The sequence below is a fragment of the Numida meleagris genome, chromosome 14 (genome assembly GCF_002078875.1).
Source record: "Numida meleagris isolate 19003 breed g44 Domestic line chromosome 14, NumMel1.0, whole genome shotgun sequence".
Lineage (NCBI taxonomy): Eukaryota > Metazoa > Chordata > Aves > Galliformes > Numididae > Numida > Numida meleagris.
In genome coordinates, this window is record NC_034422.1 from 8,007,093 (window position 1) to 8,030,613 (window position 23,521).

Below are 23,521 nucleotides of genomic sequence, written 5' to 3' on the forward strand. Positions count from 1 at the left end.
AAACAGTGTGCAATTACCATTTCTTCCTTTTGACTACTTAAAATATGTAGAGTTTACTTTATGTTGAGGAAAAGTCCTGGATGAAATGCAGGAGATCAAATGGAAAGCTCCTTCAGCTCTCCCCAGTCTCCTGGTATGTATCCTACCCAACCATCTTGGAAAAGTCTTTGAAGGTGAAATGAGTCTGATCTGGTTCTTATCATCTGTCCCTTCTGCTTCTGGGGATGTTGATTTCAGTCAGCCAGGAGACAACCTTCAAAAATGAGTAAAGGTTTTAAAGCCCTGTTGTATAGCTTAAAACATGAAGATGCGAGGCTGGGGGAAAAACAAAAAACACAACTCAAACTCAAACACCAGGAACTGTTTTATTATTACTGTTCTAAGAAACAAACCTTTCTACTAAACCTCAATGCTAGTTAAGACAATCTAATAAAGAGAAATCGCATTGGTGTCGTACTGCCTTGATTACTTTGAGATGGACTGCCTATGTCATTGCAGGAGAACCAGCAGGGATTTAATGTCCTTACATCTTACACTGAGGTTATTTAAATTAAAAAGCAGCAACTAAAGACCTCAAGTTAATGTACTGAGTAGAGTATTTCAAATACCAGCTCTGCAGTGGGTCAGTTCCTGTTTGGGTTGAACACCTCAGACTACAAGCTATATATTCTTCAGTGAAGCACTAACAGATGCTTGATGCTTGGATCTGAAGAAGGAGCTTAGAACTGAAAGAGTTACTGCAGTAGAGTGCCTATCCAAAGGCATCTGCTGGAGGCAGTGGGGAGTGGAATTCATTTAACAACCCCTACCCCCATTTCTGTACTCTTACATCATCAAGTTTTATCTAAACATCGAGCCTTCTGTACAGAACATGTTCTAACAGCAGTTCAGCAGTATCTGTGTTAACAGTGTTTTAGAAAGATTAACTAAAAGCAGGTAAAACTTCCTCTAAATATGCAGGAGGAAGTAACAAACTACTTGTTCATAGCATTACAGTGCTAATTTAGAGGACAGCATTTGTAATTCTCATTAAGGTTGTTCTGTTACAGCTGCAAAATTACACTTTCTTTTAATATTCATCATGGAGTTGGCTTCTTTCATTAAGTTCTGTTTCCTTTTCTTTGCTCTTTCCTCCAAAATTAAGTTTGTGAAATTCCTTTTTGATTTCCAGAAAAGATTTGTTTTTTGTCTCAGGAATTACGAGGAAGATGAAGGCAGCAACTAAGGAGCACTCCAGTAAGAACACCACGAAACAGTACTGCTTCAGTCCTTTCTGAAAACAAATGGCATTTGTGATTGCAGCACGCTTCAAGTACAACAGCAGGTCTTGGAAAACAAAAAGCCTGCACTGTTTTTCGTAACAATCTGATTGCCTGGCTCTCAGTGCATGAGCTCAGTGGGCTCCTAGAGCAGAGAGACCCCAGCAGCCCCCAGTGCTAATTCTGCCTCTGCTTTGCCATAAAAACATCAACGAGCTATTAAGAAATGTTTCATTTGAATCTCAGTCCTTCGTTAAGTTTTCCTAGTTTTGCTATCTTCCCTATTTTTAAATCTGAACCCCTCATGCATTCCTTTGATTTTTTTTTTTTTTTTTACTTTAAAATTTTAGGTCCTACCAAACAGTAATAAAGCGGTGCATTGGTTACACTTAGTTGAGGATCTGTGTGCACCCTGTGTGTGTTACTTTATAACAAAAAGCCATTGGATGGAACCTTAGGGAAGAGGAAGTGGAGCAATCTGGAAGAACACGGCATGCCAACTTACCACTATAAAGGGAAAAAGCATTCCAACGGTGAAGAAACTAATCCAGCTAACAGTCCCTCCAATGGTGCAGGCAGCGGGACGCGACGACTGCACAAATATTTCCGCTGTCAGCGTGTTGGTGATGCCACCTGGGGGAGGGCATTTGAGAAACAACAGGTGACTGTGGTGCCTGGCTGCTCACAAAGTCCTCCTGAGGGCAGGAAGAGCTGCTTTCCCACGTGCCGCTCATCCCATCCTCACGTTAAAAATGAAAATACAAACTTTTTCATGGCACGTTTGGCAATGTCTTGCCCACCCAGTCAGCGTTCTTCGGAAGCGGTCCCGTTTCAATAGGACTGCTCAGGCACCAGAGGCCCCTTTAAAGGTGTCACGGGTTTTCTCTTGTAGGGCATGTCTGAATGGAAGGCCAGAACTAAGAGCCCAACCTGACGCAGAGCTGGCCCTGCCAACAATGCAGCCCAAGCCTCAGTTTCAGGTTTTGTGACACTATTTGTTCTGAGGAGACTGTCTGTCTTGCATTCCTTAATGAGAGCCTCAGCAGCCCTACGTAAATGCTGCCCGGCCTACACAGCAGAGTTGCTCATATTCCTCCTGACACCCCCCAAGGCAGCTCAGCATTTTAAAAGACCCTTTACTGGGTGATACCTGGTCCCAACCCAAAGCTCAGTATGAAGGCAAATATCGACGCCATGCTCACGTAAGGCGCCCACGAGTACAGCTCCTGGAACAGAGGAGAATGAAAAGCTTTAGTTCGTAGTTCCATAATCTGGTTCAAAATTTGGGCTTCAGTTACATATCCCTGACTGATTTTATTTCAAGTAAGACCAGCAGTCGTCATAGCTGCTTAAGGCTTCTATATGTGACAGGACTGCTTCAGAGATGGTCAGTGTTGCTAATTTCAGGTTTGACTTGATGGCTTCTAGTAGTGCTGTCAAGATTTATCGTCAGTCCTCTGAGGCGAAAAACTCCCATCAGCATGGAAAAGAATGACGTGGTGTTCCTAGTTCAACGTTTTGGCTGCTTATTTTGGCATTTCAGAACGATCCTGTGAGTTACCTCGTGATCTCTGAGCACTTTCATAGAGTAAATAGATTTTCCTCATCGCGTTGTTAACGCATATTAAAGCTCAACAGTGCAGTAAAGAAACACAAGGATTATTAAATGCGTGCATATAAAACTAGGTGTGGCAGACAGTCCAAACCTAAGCTTGAGATGTCATTATTCAAAAGCAAACTCAGAAGTTCACAAAAGCCACCATTTCCTCTAAACTTTCATTTCAGGAGATTTGTGGGACTACCTTATTTGAGCTGATAACGTATGGAACAATTCAAGATGCATCTCCTGATACTACATCAAAAAGCGTGGCAAGATGTTGTCTTCTCGTGGTTAATTTAAGGCACTGTGACTGCCTCTAGGGAGTTCCCACTGGTTCTGTGAATTTACGTTTAATAGATTGAGGCACCTTTTGAACTGAAGCATTCATAAAATATTTTTCTTTGACTTGGCTTTACAATTAAGTGACTGAAGCGGACTCTGACACTTAATATCATCATTATTTAGTATTTCAGCCTAGGATTACTTTGAAGGATGGCATAAACGTTATTATTACGCAGTTTTGTCAGCATTTAACACAGCTGCAGCTTTAAAACAAAGACAGGACCAAACCTTCCCCGAAAGCGCTCTCGTATTTTATGGAAATAGGTTCAGAATCAAACAAATCTTTCAACTGCTGCCATTTTCTACAGCGCTGTTTAACCCAGTGCAGCTCCCATCTTCCAGCTTCTCTTGGAGTACCGCAGATTTACACTCACTGTTGTTATACCACGTAACATACATGAGCCCCACTTTACACCTGGTAAGTCAGAGAGAACGTCAGAACAATGCTCCAGAGGGTCATGAGGAGGTATCCCCCGAGGAGGAGATATCTTCTTCCCACGCGGTCTATAAGAAAACCCTATGGACAAGACATAACGTTTTGTTACCATACTCAGCTCGTATTTACCAAAGTCCAATTGTTACTGCCTGTTCTAGAAGGCAGAAGGAATTGTTGCATACACAGGTGAGTGCTGTGAGGCATTCACAAGCGCCGGTGCCGAGTGTCACATAGGGGATTTTTTCGGTCGAGATCCCAGCTTGCTTGAAAATGTAGGTTGCATAGAAATAAATCTGCAACAGAAGAAAAAAATACATACACAGAATTAGGCATTTGCAGTAGGTAAGCTGTCAGCTGGAGACAAAGTCACATCTGTTTACTTTTCCAGAAGTATAAAGATGTCGGCACCAGAAGGAAGCCATTCTTCAAAGCAATTCACATAGCAGAACATGGAAATGAAAAGAGGGGAAAAAAAAACCAACCCTGAAACACAAATGTGTTTCAATTCAATAAATGTGAATAAGACAAAGGTATTCTTTCTCACTTATTTCTGTGAGCTTCTCTATGCAGACCCCTTATTTTAAGGAAAGGTTGAAAAAGACATGGAAGTCAGATAACTCAAGTTGTTTTCAAGCACAAAATCTTACAGCATTTATCCCGCTGAGCTGCTGGCCCATAGTCATCACAATGACAGTGACGAGCTGCCATCTCACAGCGCGATCAGTGAAGAGTTGCCAGGGCTTCTTGGGTTTCTCCCCATCCAAGGCAAAACATTCCCTCTGTATGTCTTCCATCTCCCTTTGGAACCGTGAAGAGCCGTGAAATCGCCTCAGAGCTAAAAAGAAAACAAAATAAATCACAACACTCAGTTTTACCTATTCCACAGTCTCTGGAAATTCTTCCCACAGGGACCCAACCTTCGCTAGGATACGAAAGTTTTCTACTTTAAGAAGCTCAGAAACACAGTGATTTGCTTTGCGACTTATTTCTTGCTTGCTGGTTTTCTAGAATGAAGGGCATTCTCTTATGTTTTGCCGTGGTGGATAAGGAGATTGGAGAGGCATTCCTTTTATTGAAGTGGAATATCTGACTCGGAAATATTCACAAGGCAAACTGCTTGGAATTGTTTTATATCTGGGCCACAAACTGCCAAACAGCCTTCTCACTGGAGGGCATTCAAAGCAGTTTACAGTCTTCTGCTTAAATTCCAGACAGATATCAAGTCTTTTGTTATGTCCACATCTTTAATTTTACCAGTGGGATGCAGTTAGTGCACTGCAGTGAAGAAGATAACGAATGCTTCTAAAGCAAAATATTATCCGAAGTCATGTGGATGCAAGACCAAAGGCATGTAACTGTTGTGCTGATAAAGAGAAAAGTAAAATGTGGAATCTCATGTGCTCATTGTAACCTTTCAAAGACGCAGAGAAAGAAGAAATGCTGGGAGTTACCTTGGGCACAGCTCAGCTCATCACCTCTATCAATAAGAAGATATCTGGGACTTTCAGGAAACCATGGCAGGAATAAAAGTTGGGCAAAGGCTGGAACACAGCTGCTAGAGAGCAGAAGAGGCCAATACGCTTCTGCACCCAATATTTCCCTGGGAGAGATGTGGGGAGAAAGCAAGATGTTTGCCCTTCAGTAAGAGCTTCCCGGAACCAATACCTACATCTTGTGAACCTCAACAAGAAAGAGGTTTGCAAAGTATTTTCCACCCACTCTGAAATCAGGCTTCAGTCAGGAAGAAACAAGCAATGCTGCTTTCCTGCTGCTCATTGCCGTGTCAATTCCAAGCATTAGTTTCAGATTTGCTGTAGCAGTGCTTTCGTGCAACACAGGAAAGAAAAGCACAAGAACTTCACCTCGAGGTTAGCACTGAAACTCTCAACTGCTTTTGAGAATCATAGAATGATTTGCCATTGAAAGGAAAGCAGAAGGTCACCTGACCCCACCTCCCATTCAAAGCTGATCTAATGAGAAGCTGTATTTACATCGAAAGGAATCGTTAAAATTGGTACAGTTAGAACCAGCAGGATGAGGAATTGCGGGCAATATAAACTTAGTCAGTAGAAAGCGTTCTGCATTTTAAATACTGTCCCTAGATCACGCAGTCTAAGTTCGTATTCTGATTTATTTCGTAGCACTTCACACCTGAAGTATTCAGCAAAATCAGTTAATTCAGAAGATGGGATAAGGAAAAGGGAACTTGTAAGGCTTTGGGTAGTGGGACAGAGAAGAGGGAAAAAAAAGACAAAGCAGATAACGTGCTGTGACTCATGAGGGCAGGAGGAGGCTTGTAGCAGACTTCATGAAAGAAGCTTTTCAGCTAGAACTTTTCAGGAGCCAACTGTACAAAGCCCCTAGCAACCTCACCTGACCTCACAAGGGACAGAACCAGCAGTAGTGTTACTATGAAGAAATTAAGAGGCCCTTCCTCACAGTCCTGCCACGCGTGTTTTGTTGTACTCCACTCTTCCCAGCAAGAAATGGACAACAATACGATCTTGGCATAACTGTACCCATTTACTGGTGCTGTTCTGTTTGACACATCTAAACTGAGAATAATCCCCCGGGCAGATAGTACAGATCGTTTGCAGTTTTAAGAATAAAACAGCAGGAGTAGGGTTTTCTGGATGTTCTGTTAGGCCTTCCTGTGCAGTTGATTCAGTAGTGCTACAGCGAGGATTTTTCGGGAAGCTGCAAGGAATTGCAATTCCTTACACACAGGTAATAGGAGGTAGAAAAGAATATGTATTCCTAACCTCAAACCAATTATTTGTCCCATCAGAATGCCCCCAGTCAGAAAGATGGAACTACCCATGGCCATGCCTCCTCGGAGATGTTTTGGGGCAACCTCCCCAAGGTACAAGGGCTGCACGCAGAGCCCAACACCTGCAAGCCAAAGGAGAAACATTTTTCTATGAACAGATTGTATCTTAGCAGCTTTCACTCATCCTATGATATCCAGCACTTAACCTTGGATTTCTGTGCTCAAGAACACTTGTTCCTTTACCAGACACTGTTTATTGAACAATGCTGAGATGCCATTAACAGAATATCACCTTATTCTAGCTAATTACACCACAGGGAAGACACGGCTCTTCACGCCTTTACACACAGGTCATACTTGGCAGGTCAGCATTACAGGACTCGAGTTTTTCAGTCCCTAGGGTTTGCTTTGAAATATGTCACTGAACTGAAACACGCAGGAAACTGGACTATTCCTGTGAATGTATCTGCCTCAGCATTCCAAATTTAACAACAGAATGTCTTTCTGATCACAGCTACAAAGGGGCATACAAAGACATATTGTAATATCCAAAAACTCACCACTAATTCATCATACACCACAGCTTATTGAAAGCAGGGATAGGAAATCCCTTACCTGAATTAATGCCAATCAAAAACCTTCCAACGATCAGTAACTCAAACAATCCTGCTGGAAAACTGACCCCCATTAAAATGGCAGCCAGTATGGCTATAACGTTATTCATCAGAAGAGCTCCTTTCCTAAGGGGGGAAAAAAAAAATAAGGAACAATCAGTAGCACATTTTCCAAAATCTTTTATTTTTTGGTAATACGGAAAAATGGGCTTTGGTCTGAAGAGCCATGCTGCTCACTGGAGATCTGATACAAATGCTCACTCACATCCCAGAACAGGCGTGCCTGGCAAGGTGGGAGCGTGGCTTTGTTCGTTCACGCTGTGTTTACACGGAGTGTTAATGAAATATTACACATCACACGGCGCGTCCTTCCCATCGATAAAGGGTACGGATGCACGCTCGGGATAAATGTGTTTTCACACATACTCTTGGAAGTACTCCTAGGAAGAAGGGAGGAAAAGAGAACGTGCTCTGTCTGTGCCTGCCCCTCTAGCTCACCTGCCAAGCTGAATTGCCATGCTGCCTCCGATAAGGGCTCCGCACAGGCCGCCAAGTGAGAAGACAGAAGCAATGACAGACCAAAGAAAAGTCAGCAGATCTGGATCGAGCTCCACGTGATAACGACTGGCCCAGGTTTCATTTAAGAACTTGTGTATGTGCTGCAGTAGAGAAAGCACGGTGTAAGGACAGCACTCCGTGTAGCCCTCCAGCACGCTATCAGGAGTCACACCTAAACCCTGAATTCCCACTCTGGGAGCTAACAAGCAGGATCTTCTCTGACACAGCAGATGGATGCAACAGATGCTCAGACACTGCAGATGGAACGACCCTGGCTCACTGGAAGATGTTACCCATTTATCATTTATTCTGTTAATTATTCTAAAGCAGTTACGCAGGATAGCGGAGTTACCACAGAACAGAGTACTTTACCTGAGTGGGGGCATTGATAATGGAAACGTTATATCCGTACTGAAAGGTCCCTCCAATTCCCACAGAGCAAACAGCCAGCAGCAAGGTCCAGCTGGGAAACTAGAGAACAAGAGGGTTAGGTATGAACACAGGAACACAGGCAGGCCCTGGATCTCAGATGCATGTAACAACCAGGAGAAAAAACAGTGGGGTAATCATGGACTTTTTGGACAGTGAAAGTATTTGGTCAGAAAATGACACAGGCTCTCCAATATCTGTAGCAGGAGAAACATTTCACACTGATGTTGGCCACAGTCGTCGTGTTTTTCAGGGACACAAACATGACAAATTTCCAGATTAACTGTAGGACACACAACCACCGCACAGCTGATGGCATTTACTGAATGCTGGGGATGTGTTTTGCACCAAGCATGAACTTTTCATGCAGAATTTTAGGACCTAACAGGAGTAAAATGCAAGTAACGTTTCCATTAGGTGCTTTATGGTTTCCTGAGAATAAAAAGCATTTATCTGAATGACAGCCAAGGCGATGAATTAAGAGTGACCGATAAGGGCCGTAGTGAATATGGCAGGAAAAAGAAAACATGTGCCAAATACAAGCACTGCACACTCACATCTTTCAGTTAACCAAGTACCATGTGCATACCTTGTGTGCCTCACGGGCCACAGCCATGCTCTGTAACCACCTTTACTCTGTCCCCGTGAGCATGTCTGTGGCAGCAGGCTCCCAAAGGACGGTGCCGTGTGCCCTCTATTCCAGTTAAGAGGTGCTGATTTTTTGAACGAGCCTTTGCAGAACAGTTTGGAACGAGTAAAACAAGGCTGAAAACCCCAACGTCAGAAACATGTGAAGGGGAATTGGTTTCCTCTAGCAGCCCGTGAATAACTTCCTTTTAAGTACAAACGAATCAGAGAAAAAGCAATGCTGATCACAACTCGCTATTTACTTCTTGCTGAGAACAATTATTTTCGACATAATTTCCACATTGTATCTTCTTCCAGCAATAAAATGAAGTTTCACGCACACCTTCAAGTCTAAAACAGTCCGAAGTCGAGGTAATCCTGGCAATGATTTTCTATGCCAGCTAAAGACGTGGTTTTAACCTACACAACAGGACCACAGGCCACCAAAGCAGGCTCGGGGTGGAACAAACATAATCCTGGTCAAGAATTACAAACACGCAGGAGCAGCGACACAGCTGAAAGAGCAGCACAGAGATTTGGTTCCCCACCGACCCACTTCCCTGAACAAGCCCCTCATTCACCCACGCCTCGTGCTCCTTATCGGCCGAGCAGCTGGGTCAGCCTTCATGTGAAGAACCCCAAGCTCTGCTCACAGCAATCACGAGAAAATGTTGTTTTACATTTATCAGAACACGTTCCTAATACATTACTCTATTTTGAGCGGTACAGTTACAATTTAATCAAAGCTGGAAATAGCACAGGAAGACTTATCTTCCTCCCTGAAAAGATCTTAGTAGGATTAGTTAATATTAAGGGTATGCTATGTCTGATTGTGCATGTATTCATATGCCCCATGTACTACAGTACCAGGATCATGTACTATAGATGTACTAAGCCCATTACATGCAGACAGACACCTCTCCAGCCACACTTCCCCCAGTGTACTACAGACAGAATGCTGCAGGACAGACAATGCATCCGCCCCATTACTACCACGAAGCACAAACAAGGCACCAAAGCCATGAACGACTACAGGACACACCTTTACCATACCTTATGCTCCCCATTTGGTTATGCTGGATGTACCAGATGTATTGATCACACAGCTTACGAGAGGTCAGCAACCCCTGCACATAACGCCCACTACGATGAGCTGCAGGCCCATTCCTTCCCCCTAAGCCTCTCTTGCTCTTTTGAGCCTCTGGATCCAGAGTGAGAGCTAAACATCAGAAAAGTGAGAAGACACCGCAGAGGGTCAGGAAAGGAGCCCAGGATCACTGACGCGAACCAGGCACATTTTGTTTTGCTATGACACCTCCATTTTTCTTCCTGCCCAAGTCAGCCTGCTCATTCCCCTCACATGCCCTATCACATGTGTTGGAGTTTGGGCCCACATTTCTTAAGCCACAGACAGCAGCCTTGTGCGTTTCACGAGTTGCTTAACTCGTGATGGTTTACGAGCATTCCACCTAATTAAACATGAAAAAGCAGGGAATTTCATGACCGCGCAGCGCTGTTACAGCCACAGACTTTCTGCAGGACCCATCTGTGAGGCCACAGAGCTCCGCTTACCTTGCTGGGTGTGCTCAGCAGAGGCTGGGACTCCATTCTCAGCACGGGCTGAATTAGATTTCCATTGCAAAAGTTAGTAAACTACACTACAGAGATAAAAGGTGCCAAAGAAATTGAGTTATTATTGTAGGAAAACACAGACGTTTGTGCTCCACCTCCAGCCAGGGGGATCCTTCTCAATATTTCTTAAGATGGAAATCACAGAGTGGCTGAGGATGGAGGGGACCTTACAGATTGCCCATCCCTGCCGTGTGCTGGCTGCCCCCCAGCTCAGGCTGCCCAGGGCCCATCCATGGCCTCAGGCACCTCCAGGGATGGGGCACCCACAGCTCTGGGCAGTGACAGGGCCTCACTGCCCTCAAGTCCAACGCTCATAAAGCCCCACGAAGCTGCAATAGCTGATCGCAAAAGCTCACTACAGCGACAGTAAGAGCTCCCAGTAACACGTTTAATAGCAGCGCGCTTAGAACACAGCAGTAAATGCCCTCAGCCACCCGTTAGCTACCGACCTCGGTTCCTAGAGAGAACCCCCGCCGTTACCTGGCGCTCCGGAGCCATGCCCGCCGCCTGCCCGCAGCGCCGCGCCGCTCAGCCCTCACCTGACCGGGGTTGGGCCGCGTCCCGCCCCGCACGGCGGCTCTGCCGGCGCTCCGCGGGGATCAGCCGGGCCGGGCGCACCGCGGCTCTGCCCCGCCGGGCCGGACCGGGGCCGGACCTCCGCGCCGGACGGGGCACGTAGCCACGACGGTACCGCCATCGCCTCGGCGCTCGACGAGCCCCGAGCCTCAGCGTCGGCCGCCCCGGCACTACAGCTCCCGTCGTGCCCCGCGGTGGCCGCAGAACTACAGCTCCCGTCGTGCCCCGCCCGCCCCCTGCGAACGGGGCGAAAGGCCTGGAAGCGAGAGGGGCTCTGGCGGTGTCGTCCAACTTCGGGCGCGGCGCGGCCCGGCGGTGAGCGGTCCTGCCGGGGCGGGCGGCCCGGGCCGTTGTCGGCTGCTGCGCGGGGGCGGGCGTGCGGCCGGCAGTGCCCCGGGCCGGGTGCTGCGGGAGCGCCGCGGGCCGCGCTGAGGGCGGCCCTCCCGAGAGAGCTCGGCGCCGACGGCCTCTTTCTCTCCGGCAGAAGGGATGGCAGCGCTGGGCAGATCCTGTCAGGGCATCCCCGGGGGTCCCGCGCTGGAGTTCCCGCAGGCCGCCGCCCCCGACCGCCCCGTCCTGCCCGGCGACGCCGTGGGCTGCGTGCAGATGGTGGGGAACGGGAGCGACGGCGGCTGCGGCTCCTCCGGCGTGTGCCCGCCCGGCAGCTTTGACATCGCCTCCTTGGCCGCGCTCGGGAGTTACAACGAGGCCGTGGCCGTGCCCCCGGTGGGCTCCTTCACGCCCGCGCCGCACCCCCAGCAGAGCCACAGCCGGTGAGTGCGGGGACGGCGGAGCGCCGCGCGGTGCCTCGGCCCGCAGATCCGCTTCAGTTCCCAGAGCCGTCGCGGTTGGTTTTCTTCCCGTACTGCGATATCTGCGCGTTAGAATTGCATTGCTTGCCTTGCTGCCTTGAAGTCTGTTGCTGAGGGATGAAGAAGCCTTCAAAAACAAAGGAAATGTGAGCGAATTTCTCTAGAGCTTGATCATAGACTCACAAGAAGGGTCAGAGGTTGGAGGGGAGCTTAGAGATAACCAGCCCCCAACCCCTGCTGTGTGCTGGCTGCCCCCCAGCTCAGGCCGCCCAGGGCCCATCCATGGCCTGGGGCACCTCCAGGGATGGGGCACCCACAGCTCTGGGCAGTGCCAGGGCCTCAGCGCCCTCTGAGTGAAGAATTTCTTCCCAACATCCAACCTCAGTCTCCCCTCTTTTGGTTTAAAGCCACTCCCCCGTGTCCTGTCACTATCAGACCATGTAAAAAGTCGCTCCCTCCTGCCTGTAAGCGCCCTGCAAGCACTGGAAGGCCGCACTGAGGTCTCCCCGGAGCCTTCTCTTCTCCAGGCTGCTCTCAGTGACTTCTCCCAGTCTGTGCACGTATCTGGGATTGCCCTGACCTAACTGCAGCACCTTGCTCTTGGCTTTATTAAACATCACTAGCTTCTTGTGTGCCCAATTTGTGAGCCTTCTGTTAACCTCTTAAGCTCTGATACCTTTTAAAAACGAAATTGCTCTTTGAAATGTATGAACACAAAATTTTTGTGTGAAGACTTAGACAATTCTGTCAAATTTTGCTGTTTGGTTACATTTAACTTGAGCACGTTGCCATGAGACAATGTATTAAAAGGCTGAAGCTAGACCATGTGCTGCTTCCTTTAGCATTTGGATTGCAGTACCAATTGGACTTGCCCCTTGGTGGAAAAAACAAGTAACATAAAGCAGAAGAAATGATTGGGCATTCTGCTCAGTGAGCTCAGCAATTACAGCCTTCTGTGACTTTCTCTGGAACAAATTGGTCCTTTTTATCAGAAATTTCCACTCCCTTCGCAGCCGGTGACACATGGCGACTGTTGGTCTTAGCATTGTTCAAGCTGGGAATGAAGTTTGAAAAGAGAGGAAAATGTTTGAAAATCGGTGTCACAGGAACATATGCATACAGGCCAGTAACTATTTCTCTCTATTCTGCAGTGTCTCTGTCCGATGTGGAAAGAAGCATAAGCTAGAAGAAGAGTCAGAAGGGTAAATTAAATTCGTTTTATATCCTGAAAAAATTTCATTTCCGTAAGTTTTTGAGCACGTCTTACCTACAGAATGCATAGGAAGGGAATTTCTTCCATCCTTTCAATTTGGAACCCTTCCCCCGAATTGCACATAAGCCCAAACCCATTGCAGTTACCTCATTAATTGTATAGTACTGATCTTCTTGCACGCATTGCCCACATTTTAATAAGAGCACTGTTGACTTACTATTCTGTAGAGGTTTCATTTTTGAGTTTGACTAGCCGGGTGAAACGTATGTGACTTTCTGTAACGTATTTTCCTGTAGAACCCCGCATTTCTCTTTGGTCATTTGTAAACTTATTTTGTTTCCTAGTTGTCCCGTGAAGAAGAAGAGACTGACAGGAGCCAAAAACTGCCCTTTGAATCCCAGCACTGAAGAGTGGATTCTCTGTGCAGGTCAGCAGGCAGCTGGGGAGGTAGCAACAAGTCAGTATGGTGGCAGCCGTCCTGAAACTGCCATGTTAGAAATTCCCTGTGAAGAAATGGAGCAGACAATGGGGGAACAGCAATGCGAGGTTGCTCGCAGGAAGCTTCAGGAAATTGAGGACAGGTAAATGCAGGGATTGACTGGACTGACTTTGCTAAGCTTTACCTTTTTTTGGTGGGAATTAAGGGGTAAAACCAGCATTAACAATAGTGTTACCACACTGCTGAGTCTGGGATGAACCTTCTGTGTGAGTGGTCTCTTTGCAAGCTGCCTGTGGTTTTGTGAGTGCTGTAGTTGATAATGTGATCTGAACTTGAGGTTGTAAGAACAAGAGATGCTGAATAAGTCTCCTCAAAATCATCAGGCAGCATCAATACACATACTGGGTTTTTTGGTTCTTCTGTGCGTATCCAGAGCTCGCATTTTTAACTTAGATTATCTATTCAGAATTGAGCTCAGCTTTTTCCAACAAATCACAACTTGCTGCATGACTAATTCTTCAAAATGCTCAGGATAGATACGAATTTGTGAGTGTACAGAATAGCATGAATCAGAGGTCTCTTTCCGCATTTATAAGTCTGGGGTTCATCTTGTTAAGTATCAGGCGGCTTGGAAGTGGGAAATGGGGTGGCTCTAGTCAGTCCTCTACAGTCATGTAATAAATGTACTGTGCATTCTTGCCTTTAAAAGACTTTTGGGAATGTCTTGTGTACGTATCAGTTGACTGCAGTTGAGCTAGTATTCCAAAATACTCTAAAATGACTGCTGCAGACAGTTGTTAGAGAAGCAAAGAAGTTATAGAAATGTAAAAAACACTATTTTTTTAGATGAGTACTTAACATATGATGCATGAAAGGATGCATTTTTCATGGGTAAATAAGAGCAGTCATATTTTTCTTCATTATTTGGCTATATCTGCATTACAAAGTATGCTTTATACCTCTCAGAGGGTTGTTCCCCACCTTTCCCAGCTACTCTGCTAAATTTTCTTTAGAAGGTTTATCAAAAACAGAGGAGATGCCTCCAGTCTGTTCTGGATGCCTCCACTTTTTGTACTGTTTTAATCTGAGAGTGTCTTTCAAGATTAAGAAATACATTCGGTAGCTTTTCAGTAATTCTCAAAATTAACAGATGGGGAACTGAGCAGGTGAAGTTCCTGGGTGGGTAACTGAGAGTCACTGTTATAGGACTGAATTGTACGCTTTCCCCAGAAGTGAATGTGGTTTATGTTTTCTTAGTGTCATTGTGCACTGCTGGACGATGCAAAGATAACAAAGCTAGCTCAGGTACCAGAAGCTGCTCGAGTGGCTTCTATGGTTACAGTCGTTCTTAGGGTATATTGGCCCAAGAGAGACTCCTGTTAACATGGCCCCGCTGCTTCTGGTACCCCAGCCTAGGCCAGATATCTGCACTGTACAGTGCAGTGCACATAGATAAACTGTAGTCTGCAGTGGATGTGCCTGTTAAAAGTATGCTCAATAGTGTTTATTTCCCTCTTCCCCCTCCGTTCCTAGGATAATTGATGAAGATGAGGAAGTTCATGCTGATGGAAATGTTAGCAATCTGCCCACTCTTATCCTGTCAGATACCCTTAAAAAAGGGATGAAGAGGGATTTTGGTGAAGTCCTGACAAAGAAAATAATAGAGTCTATGTAAGTTCTGGAGGAAATCATGGTGCTATGTAGCTAACACATGCAAATGAAATGAGAGACACAGTCTCGTGTTTGTGGAGATGTCCTTAATTACTGCATGATGCAGCAGTTGTGTAACAGACCGCTCACCTGGTCAAAAATAGGAAAAGCTATCCTATTGCAAAACAGAAGTGTAACTGTAGTGGTCATCAGGCTGTTTTGTGCCCGATTGGTACAGAGTGAAATATTTGGAATAAACGGTTCTATCCACATTTTTATGGATGTGGGTTCCCCAAAGAAGGTCCTCAAGTGTGACCAACAATGCTCATCGAGTTTGGTGGAAAAGAAAGAAAACGCAGGGTTAGAACTAGAAGTAATGGAACTAGTTAAGGAAGAGAAAATTGAATGGGCAAAAAGTTGGAATATGCATTCTGGAATATAGTTCCAGGCTAGCACAAAGGATGAAGATACTCACTGGTCTTCTGCATTTAGCAGTTGTGATTGGAGAACTTTAATTTAACTGACACTCCATCCCTTCCAGGAGCCGTCCTTCTATGGAGCTGGTGCTTTGGAAACCACTTCCTGAATTTCTCACAGATAAACTGAAGCCTGTTTCTGTTAAGAACTTCAGGCAGCAGAGTACTGAAGGGTGTCAAGCTAAGCAGTCAACACCGAGAGCTGCTTTTGACCCACAGACTGAAACATTCCCTGAATCACAACAGACTGCCATGTCTCCAGATCCGTATGCCAGTTTGGGAATCTCCGGATGTGCAGAAGAAGAAATGGAGCTGTAGATGCCAAACTGTAGACTGAAAGTGGTGACCTTGTGATGGTTTTTTCTGTTGTTATTTTGATTCCCTCTTTCCTTCTGGTTTGTGTGAATCTGAAGTTTGATTATGGCTTTTTTTGTTTTCCTAGTAGCAATCGTAAGAACGTGGGTTGGCCAGCCACAACTTTAGGAAAAGTTACAAAAAGATAATTCTGGTCTGTTAAATATTCTCATTTTTACTGAGAAGGCAACCCAGAGGCCTTTGGAGCAAGGAAGCAGCTTTCCATCTCTGTCAATGATGAAATATCCTCCTAATGTCCCTGGAAAGGTTTAAAATCCAAATGACTGAATGTTGTGGTGGCTCAAGCCATGCTTTACACTTACTGAGCCATTAGGACCGGTGCATATACTGTGCTTGGTCAGTTACTTTTATTCACATTAGAGAAAGGTATTGAAAGGAAGACATACTCCTGAGTCTAGTCAGAGACAGGAAAGTCACCCCTGTAGAAATACAGCTCTTCACACAATTGTTGTTTCATCTGCAGCTTGCGCTTGATGTAAACTCCAGTATTGAAGTGATACATTCTGCAACTTGGTAGGGAAGGAATGTTATAGCTGAGCAGAAGCCTCTTGCTTTGTAGGAAGTAAAACTGGCTACTATCTAGCGAGGTATCTACTAACTATAGTCTTCTTTGGTTTTTGGTCTCATAAATTGTGGGGTTTTTAATGCCCCTCCTCCCCAAATGGCACGAAGTCTAGAGAGATGTGGTTCCCAAGCCAACTGATGCACATTTGACATCGTGATGTGATTCTTTATATGCACTGAGCTGGCGAGTCAGTTCAAGACAGTGTAACTTGATTAAATAAAAGTGATATCTTTTAACTTTTCTAAGGATGGTAAGTAAATCAGATAAGAGGGAGCCGATTTTCTAGGGTAAAGGGGGTCAAATGCTGAATGCCAAGGTAAGTCAGTCCCAGACTTTGAGACTGCTGACACGGATGGTGAATGGATGCTTGCCGTTTGCATGAGGAAACCTAGATTTATGGTCCAAGCTAGAACATGCCATTAACATGATGCCACATAGTTTGAACAGATGTATGCCAAAATACTTTTGTATCCTGCTCAGGGTGTTTAGGAATCCTCAATGCGCTATTGCTCGTACCTTTTCTCAATGCACACCACTTCCATTACACTTAAACAAGGCAGAGAATATCATCTTCCCGGTCTTAACTCCTCTGCCTGTTCTAGAGAAACCCAAACTGAGGCTTTTCTTGAGAAAAATTCCTTGCCAAGTAATGGATTCTATTGAGTCTTGGCATCCCAGTCTGTATTTGACATCCTGCTAGCATGAAGGAGCAAGTACGCTGGCCTCTGAGTAATGCAGCTGTCTGCATAAGAAAACTTATTCTTCCTGTGCGCAGCTCATTGATAATCTTTGTGATTTTTAATGTCTAAATAACCATAGTTAAGAGATTCAAATCAAACTTCTGTTTTTGCAGTCATTCTTTCTTCTCTTTTGGCTTACAACAGCAGCTTTCTTTGAAAGCCATCCCTGTGAGTTAAACCCTGTGTCTATCTTGCTCTTCTCGTTGAAGGTTTTCTGAAATTTGCTGTCTCTTGCTAAAATATTTCAGAGCTTCACTAAAAACATTCCAACATTGAAATAGTATTACTCCAAAAACTGGCATCTAAGTACCGTTCTGGGACTTCGGAGAGTGTGTGCAGCTTTTTCTTGCTCATGTATCTATTTCAGAGTCTGCTATAAATCTCTTGCATGTAATGTGTAAAATTTCTCATGTATTATTATACCGTTGAACTTGCTTAAGATGTACAGCCTTTGACCTGCTACATGGCTTGAACATAAAGTCATGCAGTTTGGGGCAGGCTGTAGTCACTGCGGGTAGAAAACGCGGTGCTCTGAATATCTGTTTTTAAGGTTGCAGGACTGTAGTGAAAGCTGAAGATTGGGACTGTCTTAGCTGATAGCTCTGATGCTAAAGAAATGGAAAAGGCTAAAAATTCCAAAAATTTGATGAAACCATCTCAGCAATACTTAAATTTTGGCATAGAATATAGGAAACTCTGGGAAGCCTAAATGCTACTGTTACAGCCAGAGAGTTTCTTCCCTCTTAAAATACTGAATGACAAATTGTCCTTTAAATTAAATACTGACCTGTTATTCTGCCACCTGAAAGAATCTACTGCTACAAAGACCATGGGATGGGAAAGAACTGCGTCCAATGGATTTGCTTTAGTTTAGAAGATTTAATTTTTTATAAAGTATTTATGATGTTACGAGAACAGGGCTGGTAGGGGAGGAAAAGAGTGTGGGTAAAGCAGGAACCAGTTACCCAGGAGCAAAATCATTGCTCTAGCAATTGGTGAGGGAAGAGAGGACAAGCTACCAAGCGTTTTCAAACTTCTGTACTTGTAAGAGTTTGAGTTGTTGTTGCCTTCCTGAAATGACTTTATTAACTCTGTTGGCAAGGAAGATAGAAGTGTGATGCAGTATTAGGAAGAAGTTTTATTTTGCAATATGGAAGATCCGATTCTGGTCTGTCTTCTCTTGGGGCCAAATCACCATTTGTATGTGAGTTTTTCAATAAATTTTCTGAAGTATTTTTAGATGGTGCACTTCATCCTTAACACTGAGCTATATAAAAATAGTATGGGAACCAGGTACAAGCTTGCTAGACTCAAGTCTCGTAGAAGATGTCAGAAATTCTAGGAGAAATCCTTTATTCTGTGAAGCTTCCAGCTACCTAACATGAGCTGCGTTCTTCCTGAGGAGCAATCCCAGTACATACCACCAGCCTGTATCAGAACCCACACTGACAGTAAGGCTTGCTAAGCCACACCATTAAAGATCTACAACTGTGAAGGTGAAGACAGGGAACAAAGGGCAGAAGTAGTACTCTACTTTTGTCCGCTGCGTTTTAACCAATTTGGGGTGTAAATACATTAAACAGTCCATTTCCAACATGACTAGAGGACACCAAGTTCTTAAAGACTTAGTGTTTGCTGCTCATTGAGACGTAACATGTTTTGATCTCTGAGGCAAGTGGAAATAATACACTACTGAAAGCAGGCAATCTATATCCACATCACTGGGTGGCAGTGTTGCTATTTTAACTGGTTAATCACACCTGGAAAGCTGTGCAGTAACTGAGCTAAAGCTGTTCCCAACAGCAAGTACTGAGGCTTATCCCCTTTGCTTCATTTTACAGGACCTTTACAGTTCATCCCATGCCTATTCACAAACGGTGCTGCAGCAGCTGAAGCACCATGGGTCAGCACAGGTCTAACCCTCCAGAGATCAATCAGAAGAGCAGGCACAGGCAGCTGTGCTAGCCTGAGGTACAGAAGTGCAGTAAGACCCATTCTCCAGAAACACTTACGGAGTTTAAGGCTTCCAGAGGCCCAGATGCTCCCTCCCCACCTCCAGTGACATACAAGGCAAGAAGTGAGCTGCACTGCACTTTAATTGCACCAATATAGTTAAATATTAATATGGAGAAAGCAACTCTACATAGCCAACAGGAAACAAGCATTTACACAGTGAATCTGTAAAGAGTACAGACTATTTACTTTTAACCCAGCTGTCTAAACATGGATATCCCAATAAAGCTTTCAGTGTTAAAAGAAGAGGACTTTGATTTTCAGTTTCATTCCAAATTGCCAAGTTATTGAGAAATTAAGTTTCTTCTCCTAAGAGAACACTGACTGGGAGTGGTGGGGGAGAATAACACCCTAGTTTTTTTTTTCCTTACCAGTAGAAATGCACGGCCATCACTACATCTACCAGCATTCATAGGAAGAAACAAGCAACACTTTTCTGAATAGAATCAATTCCACTCCTCTCCACCCCCAAAAGGGCATATCCTGTTACCCTGCCAGGAGATAACCAAGGGGAGTTAACACTACCAAGTCAGACACTGATCAGTTGAGGAAAGAGTTCATTGGCAAAGCTATCCTCCCAAGTATGGTCAGTGTCAAGTGGAGAGGGCATGTCACTGAAGGGTGACAGGGATCCTTCATATCCAGAGTCACTACCAGCATCCAGCAGATAGTTTGAGGCTGCAAAGCTATGATGAGAGGGAAGCAGATGAGAGATGCCCAGCTCAGGCATTAAGCTGTCTACAGGTTCCTCTTTCACAGACACTGGGACCTCAACAATAGTTTTGTCTTCCGGCGGAGAGAGGGACACTCCCTCGATTTTCACAAGCATATTGGTTTCGTTGCCCATTTTAACAGGAAACTCCAGTATTAAGGGTTTTGTGTACACATGATCAAACCTTATGAGTTCATTAATGGCCTCCAGCTTAGCTGATGGGGACCCCAGAGAGGGAGAGGCGGAGGTCGGTATGGAATTTGTTTCTCCACAGATCTCTTCGTCCAGCTTTTCCAGGCTGGATGATTCTGTGTCACCGCATTTGAGAAACATCTCTGGGTCCAGAGTGTCCAGAAAGCCCAAGAGGAGATCAGACTGCAGAATAAAATACTGTTTTAGAAAGACAGCCTACTACTTTAACAACACATGTTCATGTGAAAGTGGAGATATGTAACACCACCACACAACTGCAGTTTTACTAGGAGCACCAGTATCGAAACTGGACAGTTAAGACAATTATTGATCACAACTACTTTGTTCATTAACTCTCATTAAGTTAACACAGATTCCCAAACTCCACATGGACTGCATATTCATAGGTCCTCAGGATCTTAAACTCACCACATGCAAACATCACGGTACCTACTGGCTCTAGAGAGCCAATACAGGAACCACGTGCAGGCAGACCTGCCCATGACCAAAAGGTACGTAAGTTTTCTACCCTGAAGACTCTGAAAGCAATTCATACTTGTCTTGAAGCTCCAACAGCCTTGCTAATTGCCAGACATCAATAATAGAGCTTGTTTTTACCAAGAGTAAAATTACAGTAGGCATTCAGCATTTATACGCTTTTGCTGTATGAGCTAGGAGACTGTTCCAGGCAACATTGTCTAAGATGAGAGAAACTGAACTTGCTGAAGTTGTGTTAACATCTCCTGTACTCATAGGATACAAACTAGGTCTTAAGCCACAAGTAGGGCGCTCCAAAGCTTAGAAAACAAGCAGTGGAAAATCAGAGACTATATATCAAGAAGTTCTGAAGTAAGTCCTCAGACTACTCAGGACAGGAGTAGGTGCTCACCTCAGAATCTGAAGAGTCACTGCCATCAGAATCCATGTGGAGGTTGTCAGAAATGGTGACAGCTGGGCCTGCACCTGCTGCAGAGGAACACGTAGTCTGAGTGCTGCGGACTCAGCGGACCCGGTCACCAACCTGAAATCATCCACCTGGGATTCCTTCACAACCTGTACAAGGAAAAAGCCCCATCAGTCACAAGTGCTCCGGCAGGCAGGACAGCACCCTCAACATCACACTCTTCTGGGAACACATCCTCCATTAGATTCTCTACATGCTTGTGCAATATCCGATGAGGTGAGACTACATTGTACGGTGGCTCAAACCTCTCCACCTCTGGAAACCCACCTTGCTCACCACTGTTAAATGAGAGCCTGTCATCTCACCACTTTCCCCCGTTCTTTTGGGACATGCACATCTGACTGTAACAGCTCCTTCTTCCCCTCTACCCCAGAGCACACAAACACAGACGAGCTGTGGGTGCCCCATCGCTGAAGCTGCTCAAGGCCATGGATGGGCCCTGGGCAGGCTGAGCTGACGGGGGGCAGCCAGCACACAGCAGGGGCTTGGGGCTGGGTGACCTTTAAGGTCCTCTCCAACCTCAGCCATTCTGTCTTTCTACGTGAGACAGAGCAGCACCCACGCACACTGCCGGGTTACTCACTGCAGCCCGGCGCACAGAGCGCTTCCCGCACACAGCCACGAGCTCCTCAGAGCACGGCAGCTCCAGCCCCAAAGCTCCGCTCCGCCCCCCGCCCCACGGCGACCTCAGGGAGCGGCACCGCCGGACTCTGCCCCGACGCGGGGCAGCGGGCACTCACCGTGGGCTCGCACTCCGGCTCTGTCTTCAAAGCGTCCAAGCCCAGGCGGCAGCGGAGCTCCCGGTTCTCCAGGGAGAGGCTGCCCGTCTGCTCCCGCAGCCGCTGGTTCTCCCGCAGCAGCCGCTGGTTCTGCGGAGAGCCACCCGCGGTCAGAGCGCGTCCCGCAGCCGCCCCGCGTCCCCCGGCCCGGCGCTCACCTCCTCCTCCAGCTCCACCACCTGCTGCTCCAGCTCCGTCATCCGCGCCTTCTTCCTGTCCCGGGCGCTCTGGGCCGCCACCCGGTTCTTCAGTTTCCTGCGGGGCACAGTGCGGTCACTGCCGGCGGCCCCACGCCCGGCCCCACGCCCGGCCCCGCGCGGCCCAACGCCGCCCCCCCCTCACCTGCGCAGCGCCTTCTCCTCGGGGCTCAGGTGGGTGAGGCGCTGCCGCTTGCGGGCCGGCGGCGGAGCCTCCGGAGGGCTGGGAGCCGCCCCCGCGGGCAGCACGACGGACAGGCGGCGGCCGGCAGCGGGCTCGGCCGCATCGCCGGGGAAGAGGAGCAGCCGCGGGGCTCCGCGCAGCGCCGCCATGACCGCACGGACGGGACGGGACAGGACGGATCGGGCGGCACCGAGCCGCGCTCCCCCAGCGCCGCCGCCCCGCCCGGATTTCTACGGTCGTGGCTCTCCCTGATTGGTCGGGACCGAGTGACGTACGGCGCCGCGCGGGCCGCGATTGGCTGCGAGCGGGAGCAAGGCCGGGGCGGATTGCATCAGATTGTGGGGGAGGGGTTGGCGCGTGGCGGGGGCTGAGGGCAGAGCGGGAGCGCTGCGGGGGGAGCGCGGCTCGTCCTGCCGGGCCCCTTTGTACCGCTCATTAACGCGCGACAGCTTCTGCCTGTCCAGGCACGGGGCCGGGCGCTGCCCTTGGTGCTTGTGGCCGCTCTGACAGTCACGGTGTGCGTTCCCACGCGTGATGTTAGCCGCTGGGGGAAGGAAGGTGCGGACCCGGCAGCCCAGCCTCGTTGAGTGCTCGTAGCGTTGCTAAGCCTGCCTGCAAAAGTAATTACTGAGAATATGTTCAGGCTTACCGAGACAGTGCTGCTACCACTGGGATACAAACTGTCCTATACTAACTACAGGTTCAAGCCACTGGGTAAAACAGTGGAAGAGGCAAGTTAAATCGAGCAGATCTTGAGCTGGGACATGCTGTCACTGGCACTGCCCAGAGCTGTGGGTGCCCCATCCCTGGAGGTGCCCCAGGCCATGGATGGGCCCTGGGCAGCCTGAGCTGGGGGGCAGCCAGCACACGGCAGGGATGGGGCTGGGGATCTCTAAGCTCCCCTCCAACCTCAGCCGTTCTGTGATTCTGTGATTTCAGAACGCTTTAATTCGGACTTCTGCCTTTTTTGTTTTGTTTTGTTTTGCCAGCTTGCTGCTTGCATGTTCCTTTTCTTACATTTCTGTTTTTTTTTTTCCAGTTATTGCATTCAAGCCCGTGATCCACGTGACAGCAATTACTTCAGAGAGCTTCTCACCCGGCCTTGTAGAATCATCAAAAAATGGTTTGAGTTGGAAGGGACCCCCAAAGGCACCAGGTCCCACTGCCTGCAGTGCACAGGGACACCCACAGCTCCATCAGTGCTCACAGCCCCGTGCCCTGACCTTGGGTGTCCTAAGGGACGGGGCACCACCACCTCTCTGGGCACCCTGTGCCACTGCCTCACCGTCCTCTGTGTAAAAACTTCTTCCTTCTATCCAATCTAAATCTCCCCTCTTTTAGTCTGCAACCATTTCCCCTTCTCCAGA

General features: G+C 46.9%; 3 protein-coding genes across 10 annotated transcripts; 1 reads left to right on the plus strand and 2 right to left on the minus strand.

Moving 5' to 3' along the window:
- On the minus strand, positions 138-10,943 carry LOC110406517 (solute carrier family 2, facilitated glucose transporter member 11-like). Of its 6 annotated transcripts, none has more exons than XM_021413116.1 (13): positions 10,748-10,868; positions 10,208-10,293; positions 7,952-8,050; positions 7,520-7,680; positions 7,023-7,147; positions 6,400-6,529; positions 5,089-5,237; positions 4,285-4,472; positions 3,820-3,930; positions 3,617-3,718; positions 2,410-2,485; positions 1,765-1,892; positions 138-253 (listed from the first exon to the last, which is right to left on the minus strand). In XM_021413116.1, the coding sequence occupies exons 2-13, from the start codon at positions 10,241-10,243 to the stop codon at positions 200-202; spliced, it is 1,359 nt and encodes a 452-aa protein (XP_021268791.1). In that variant the 5' UTR covers positions 10,244-10,293; positions 10,748-10,868; the 3' UTR covers positions 138-199. The 6 variants fall into 6 exon arrangements, with proteins under 6 accessions (XP_021268791.1, XP_021268789.1, XP_021268787.1 ...); XM_021413114.1 differs by lacking the exon at positions 138-253 and adding an exon at positions 347-1,273 and having other exon boundaries at positions 10,807-10,943; XM_021413112.1 differs by lacking the exon at positions 138-253 and adding an exon at positions 347-1,273.
- On the plus strand, positions 11,022-18,352 carry CCDC117 (coiled-coil domain containing 117). 3 transcript variants are annotated; one of them, XM_021413120.1, is made up of 6 exons: positions 11,034-11,158; positions 11,328-11,616; positions 12,807-12,857; positions 13,213-13,449; positions 14,841-14,978; positions 15,499-18,352. In XM_021413120.1, the coding sequence occupies exons 2-6, from the start codon at positions 11,333-11,335 to the stop codon at positions 15,749-15,751; spliced, it is 963 nt and encodes a 320-aa protein (XP_021268795.1). In that variant the 5' UTR covers positions 11,034-11,158; positions 11,328-11,332; the 3' UTR covers positions 15,752-18,352. The 3 variants fall into 3 exon arrangements, with proteins under 3 accessions (XP_021268794.1, XP_021268795.1, XP_021268793.1); XM_021413118.1 differs by having other exon boundaries at positions 11,075-11,158; positions 11,331-11,616; XM_021413119.1 differs by lacking the exon at positions 14,841-14,978 and having other exon boundaries at positions 11,022-11,158.
- On the minus strand, positions 19,887-22,358 carry XBP1 (X-box binding protein 1). The gene is made up of 5 exons (XM_021413122.1): positions 22,116-22,358; positions 21,932-22,028; positions 21,735-21,863; positions 20,920-21,083; positions 19,887-20,213 (listed from the first exon to the last, which is right to left on the minus strand). Exons 1-5 carry the CDS (start codon positions 22,301-22,303, stop codon positions 20,024-20,026), a joined length of 768 nt encoding a protein of 255 aa, XP_021268797.1. The 5' UTR covers positions 22,304-22,358; the 3' UTR covers positions 19,887-20,023.

Coding starts and splice junctions, on each gene's coding strand:
- LOC110406517 (XM_021413114.1), bottom strand. CDS start 10,243: ATGGAGTCCCAGCCTCTGCTGAGCACACCCAGCAAG. Junction 3,931..4,284: donor AGCTCAGCGGGATAAATGCT/GTAAGATTTTGT, acceptor CTTCTGTTGCAG/ATTTATTTCTATGCAACCTA. Junction 1,274..1,764: donor TGCTTTTTCCCTTTATAGTG/GTAAGTTGGCAT, acceptor ATTTGTTTTCAG/AAAGGACTGAAGCAGTACTG.
- CCDC117 (XM_021413120.1), top strand. CDS start 11,333: ATGGCAGCGCTGGGCAGATCCTGTCAGGGCATCCCCGGGGGTCCCGCG. Junction 12,858..13,212: donor CTAGAAGAAGAGTCAGAAGG/GTAAATTAAATT, acceptor TTTGTTTCCTAG/TTGTCCCGTGAAGAAGAAGA. Junction 13,450..14,840: donor CTTCAGGAAATTGAGGACAG/GTAAATGCAGGG, acceptor CTCCGTTCCTAG/GATAATTGATGAAGATGAGG.
- XBP1 (XM_021413122.1), bottom strand. CDS start 22,303: ATGGCGGCGCTGCGCGGAGCCCCGCGGCTGCTCCTCTTCCCCGGCGAT. Junction 22,029..22,115: donor GAGGAGAAGGCGCTGCGCAG/GTGAGGGGGGGG, acceptor TGTGCCCCGCAG/GAAACTGAAGAACCGGGTGG. Junction 20,214..20,919: donor GTGACTCTTCAGATTCTGAG/GTGAGCACCTAC, acceptor TTTATTCTGCAG/TCTGATCTCCTCTTGGGCTT.